Consider the following 5,264-nt stretch of genomic DNA (forward strand, 5'->3'; position numbering starts at 1 on the left):
CAGTGGCCGATCACCTGGCGGGTGGAGCGCCAGGCAGAGGGATCAGGAACCTGCTCTGGGCCTGGGCTCGGGCCGCGGGGGTGGAGGCTAAGAGGCTGAACGGGCTCCGAGGGGCTCGGCTGAGTAAGGACCCAGGCCCCCAGCCTGGGTGCAGGGTTTGCAGCTTCTGAACTGCCCAGAGCTCCCCGGCCTCACCCCCGGGGATACCGACCTCCTGCTTCTGGTTTCTACTTGATTCACAGGCTGGTCACTGCAGGAGCTGGCCTTGGGGGGGGGCACCCCGCCCACGAAAGTATCTAAATGTCCCGGCCCCAAGCCCCCCAACCCAGGCGTTCGGCCCCTTTTCTTGGGGATGCAGACACCCAGCCTCCCGCGCTTTGATCCTCCTTTCTTTCTCGGGCACCTCCGAGGACTCCGGCGCCGCCCTCCGCTCCCCGGGAGCTCGAAAATCTCCTTACCCAGCACTTTGAGCAAATCCTCGAAGTTTTCCGATCGGATGATCTTCCAGTTGCCGGAGAAGTTGGGCATGATGGAAGCACGAGTGGCGGTCCCCTTAGATGCTTTGGTTGGAGCACTGGACGCTGAGTCTTTTAGTCAAAAGAGATGTCGCCGTCGCCTTCGCCTGGTGGTGGAACTCAGGACAGGACACGTCCTAGGACAACCCCAGAGCTGGCTTGGGCTCCCGCGCGGGCAGCTTTTATACCCTGAGCCGGCCCGCCCCTGCCTGAGAGAGGGAGAGAGGGAGAGAGAAAGAGAGAGAGAGGTGGCCCCGCCTCCCGCCCCACCCCCACTCCACCTGGGGGGCCCTGAGCCCCGGCTTCCCGGCCTCTGGATCTGGCCCCCCGTGGGCGGGTCCGGGTCTCGCCGGGGCCGAGGCAGCTGGCCCCGCGCGAGGGGTGGCTGGAGAGGCGACCCGGGGCGAGCGCTCGCCTTGGGCTCTCTGCCGAGAGGAGGGGGCGCCGGGCCCGGGGCGCAGAGCCTCAGGTCTCACGCCCCACGGTCACGGCTGGCTTGGTCCCCGCCCCTCCCCAACCTGACTCGGTGCTCTCGACTCCTTGGAGCCGGACACCCGGCGACACTACCAGCGGCCGCACCCCGCTCCGAGCCGGCGCTGGGGAAGAGGTTGGCGGCCGGGCTCGGCTCCACCGAGGCCTGAACCGGGTCCCGTGTGACCGCCCCGAGCTCAGAGAGCGGCCGGGGAGGCCAGGATCGGCTGGGCCTGGCACCCGAGTGGGGCAACGGCGCCCCCTGCTGGAACGGCTCGAGGGGGTGGGAGGGAGCGGCCCCCGGCCCGCGCCGGCCTCCCGGGGGTTCAGGGCTGCCGCAGCGCCGGGGGACTCAGGAAGTTGGCGCGGGGAGACTCTTTCCTCTTAAGGAGTTGGGCGGGCATCGAAGGGTTAAGCAGGAGCCCCGGGCACAAGGCTGGGGAGGGCAGAGGTCACAGACAATCACTTGACACGAGCTCTTTATTAAGGCGCTTTCTCTGTCGCCTGGCTCCCCGAGCCCCCAGGGGATCGCAGCAGGCGGCAGGGAGGGGAGGCGGGACGGAGGCGTGGAGTCCCGGCGCGCCGCGCTGCCACCCAGGTTGGAGGGAGTCTGGGTGCCCCGGGAAGGGGTGGAGCGGGGTCTCAGGTGTCACCATCCCGCGCCATCCAAGGGGCCTTAGGAGCGGCCGCCCCTCCGCCGGCGGCTCCGAAGCGGGACATCAAAGGAGGCGGCAGGGCCCAGCTCCCCGCCGAGACCCCTGTGGGGAGGGCTGGGAGCCTGAAACGATGCAGGTCAAGCGGGGAGCCCCGGAGAGTGGCGGGGAGATCCGAGGCCGCAAACCGCAGAGCGGCGGAGGCGGACGGGCCGGTCCGCGTACAGGGATGCTGCAGCCCAGCTGCCCTCGGCGCAGGCGTGCACGTGGCCCCGCTGCCCGCACCGCACCCCACCCCAGCTACCGGCCCAGGAGTGCGCTCCCAACTCCTTGGCGAGGCGAGGAGGAAAAACCCATCTGGTCCCAGCGCTGGCCCCTCCCTGCCAGCGTGGCCGTGGGTGGAGCAGAGGACAGGCTCACTGAGATCCTGAACCCTTGTCGTTAGAGCCCTGGAACGCTCTACCGGGTTGGGGGCCTTGGCTGGGGAGGCGTCGGAGGAATAGAGCCAAAGCAGAGGGGCTGGAGGCTTCACCAAGGACTGGAGAAGGCTGGAGCCTCTGTGCTGTAAAGAGGGAAATCTGCATAATGCATGTGTTTCTGAAAGAGTAAAGCAGCTAGGGTGCCTGTGGGCAGGACGGATGGAGGGTCTATGATAGAAGGGACTCAACGGCCCCCGCAGGGGAAGCCGATCCACTGTCAGGTTTGCAGAAGGGAGCTGGATGCTTCCGCCTGGCTTTAGGGTTCAGGGTTTGTGTGGGAGGGCTTATCTGGGGGTGGGGGTGGCCTGGGCTTCTGGAAATAGGAGGGCAGCAGGTCGGAGCTCTTTGAAGGACAAAAGCAGAGGTGGTGGAGGGAAGGGGGTGGCCCCTGGGGGTGCTTAGGGCCTGGGGTTGCAGCTGGCCTGTGTTCCTCCCCCACCGGCTCTCTCGCTGCTGTAGGTAAAGGGAGGGGGATTAGGTTCTGACAGTGAAATCAGGCTCCTGGCCAAAGGGATGAGGAGAGGCTTGGGGGAGGGAACATGGCAGGAACTCCCGCACCCCTCCTTCCCCCCTCACTGCTCCCCACCTCTTCCACCAGCGTCAATCTGCCCACCTCCTCTCCACACCAGCCCTCTTGAGCCCCCAGCCAGAAGGGTCCAGTCCCCTGCTCAGTGGGTATCTTTCCTACTGCAGAAGAGAAGGGCCAGCACAGGCCCTCTCCCCACAAGCATGGTGACTCAGGGTGTTAAAACCTCACCCAAAAGACAGTCATCAGGAGGCCAGACCTACAAGAGCAGAGGGGGGATGTGGTCTGGCTGAGGATCCTGGGGAGGCTGAAAGGGGGGCTCCCTGGGGTGGGGGCAGGGAGGCCTGGGCCCACTCCCCTCCCTTCACTTCCTCACTCCCCCCACTGGCCTGGCGGCCAGAAGTTCCAAAGAGACAGAAGTAAGACAAAGGGAAGTCGGGCTGGGAGGGGAATTTTTTCCAGATGTGAGTGTTTGTGGTTTGGCAGCTCTGGGCCTGAGCTCCAGCCCCTGCACCCCAGCCCTGGCTAAGCGAGGTGGGTAGAGGGTCTGGAGTAGGGTGCCGGGAAGCAGGTCTCCAGCCCTGTCTGCCACAGGAGCACGCGGGCGGGCAAGTGGAGGGGGCTTAGGAAAGATGCAGGGAAGGGGGTTGGGGGACACTGTGGGTGGGACAAGAGGACTGGGGGATGGGAAAGGGGGCTAACAGTGGAGGATGGGGGAGCCTAGGGGCAGGGACCAGGCCTGGAGCCAGGCGATGGGGAGGAGCTTAGCCCCTGTCTGTCACTCACTCGGTCACAAACAACTGGCTTTAATTTCCCGCCAGGATCAATGAGAAGGAATTTCCTAGTGTCGCTGGCCTTTTCATTAAGACCAAAGCTGACACAGGTCAGCCCCGGGGCAACCCATTCTCCCTTTCTAGGAACCTTGGTCATATCCCTGTCGGGGGCTCCCCCAGGAATTTGGAGACTGGGGAAGGGTGCAGAGTTGGTGAGAAAAGCTGGGGCAGCAGAGGCAGAGTAGGGGTGGGGAGGAAACAGTCCTGAGAGCTAGGCAAGGAACCTTCTGGGGCTTTGTTCCTATGGCAGTGAGGCTAAGAGGAAAGTGTCTGGCTTTAGCAGCAGAAGGAACAGAGGTGCGCCCCCTTCTGGCTGGGGGGAGGAGCGCGCGCATGAGTGCACGTGGATGGATGCACGATGGAGGGGGGGGGGCTGGGGGAGAGAAGCTGCCCCTACCTCTCTGCCACTCCCTTGAGGATGGGGCAGGAGGGACCACCTGCCCAGCTGGGGATGAAGAGAGGGGCAGAGTCATGAACCCTCCCCCTCCCCCTCCCCGGGACAAGGAGATTCCCGGCCAAGTTCAGCACTTGGAGAAGAGCCTCACCCTGAGCAGTGTTATTGCGTCTGCCGGGTCACAGAGTTTGTTGGCTGGGAGTCCTGGAGAAATTAAACCCAGGTCAGGCTGGACACTGGGTCTCTGCCCCTCAGCGGAGGGCAGCGGACCAGGCAGAAGTTCTGCGGGATAGGGGGGGGTGTCCGAGAGCAGAAAAAAGGAGCTGGGAGTGGCGGGGGCAGGACAGTGGTGTCCCCTCGTCCCCACGCTCTCAGAAGTCTGTGTGGCGCAGTGTCAACTCAAGCATCCTGCCTCCTGGTCTGGTCTGACCCTCAGTACAGAGGGGACTGTTCCATTCTTGTCTGTCTGCCTGGGCTCAGGGACCCAGCACTTTTCACAGCTGGGAAGGCCTGGCCCCGGTTCTCCCCACATCAGATGGCTGTTACAGCAGGGACTAGGGCTTCCCGCCAGCTGGGAGACGGGGTCAGAGACCTGGAAAGCAGCCAGAGTCCCCTCAAGCCAGGGAAGGTGTGGGCAGAGAATCCTGAGTGACCCAAAGAAAGGGGCAGCTGGACTCGAAAGGAGGGGATGTCAGGGACCTCCAGGGCCACCCCAGGCCCTGGTGAAGGAGGCAGGTGTGGCTGGGCAGGGTCGGAACCTCGGGTGGGAGGAGGGCTGCCGGCTCCGGGGAAATCACAAAGCAGGCGAGGGTCTGTGAGGCAGCCAGGCAGCTCCTCTGTTGTTTTTGGCTCTGCTGTCTGGTTCCCAGCTGCCAACGCTCTCCTCGGGGCTGGGCCGGGCGCGCTGAGCTGGGCAGGCAGGAGGGAGGAGGTGGGGATGCCCTGGCCGAGGACGTGTCCAGACTGAGTCTTGTCCCCTGAGAGAGGCCCCTGGCTCTGCTGGCCTCTTCAGGGGGCAGCACAGAGAGAACCTGGAGACCCTGCCCATGGGGAGCAGGCGCACGGCTCTTGCTCTCTGACCCGGGGGTGCTTGTTTCTTTGTCCCCCAGACTACTGCTTCCTGCTGGTCTGGTGGAGGGCATCCCCTCTTTCCCCACTCATGCCACTGCCGCCCGTTCCCCTAGCTTGCTGCAGGGACAGGCACCAACGTCCCGCTCCCCCTACTCTGGAGTCCTCCTGCTTTTTAGAGAACCTCCAAGGCGGAGGTGGGGATCCAGTGTGGCCGGCACTGGGCACTGTTGATGGCAACTGCCAGCATCAGACACCAGAGGGGCCTGGCCCTGATCCTGGCCAGCTGCGGCCCCCATTTCCTCTCCTGAAGGACCCCCCCCCC

At 64.8% G+C, this 5,264-nt stretch overlaps 1 protein-coding gene across 2 annotated transcripts in view; it reads right to left on the reverse strand.

The window, feature by feature from the left end:
• The window catches only part of CRABP2 (cellular retinoic acid binding protein 2), a 6,598-nt gene extending 5,471 nt beyond the window's left edge, over positions 1–1,127 (reverse strand). The window contains exons 1-2 of one of the 2 annotated variants that reach the window (XM_040635820.1): positions 1,034–1,127; positions 459–724 (exon numbers count right to left, since the gene is read on the reverse strand). In XM_040635820.1, the coding sequence (XP_040491754.1) occupies positions 459–528 (70 nt within the window). In that variant the 5' untranslated portion in view covers positions 529–724; positions 1,034–1,127. The remainder of the gene's footprint in view (positions 1–458; positions 725–1,033) is intronic. The other variant, XM_040635821.1, reaches the window with a different exon arrangement.
• Between the last annotated feature and the right edge of the window lie 4,137 nt (positions 1,128–5,264).

The sequence above is a fragment of the Ursus maritimus genome, unplaced genomic scaffold, assembly GCF_017311325.1.
Source record: "Ursus maritimus isolate PB19 unplaced genomic scaffold, ASM1731132v1 scaffold_2, whole genome shotgun sequence".
Taxonomy (NCBI): Eukaryota; Metazoa; Chordata; class Mammalia; order Carnivora; family Ursidae; genus Ursus; species Ursus maritimus.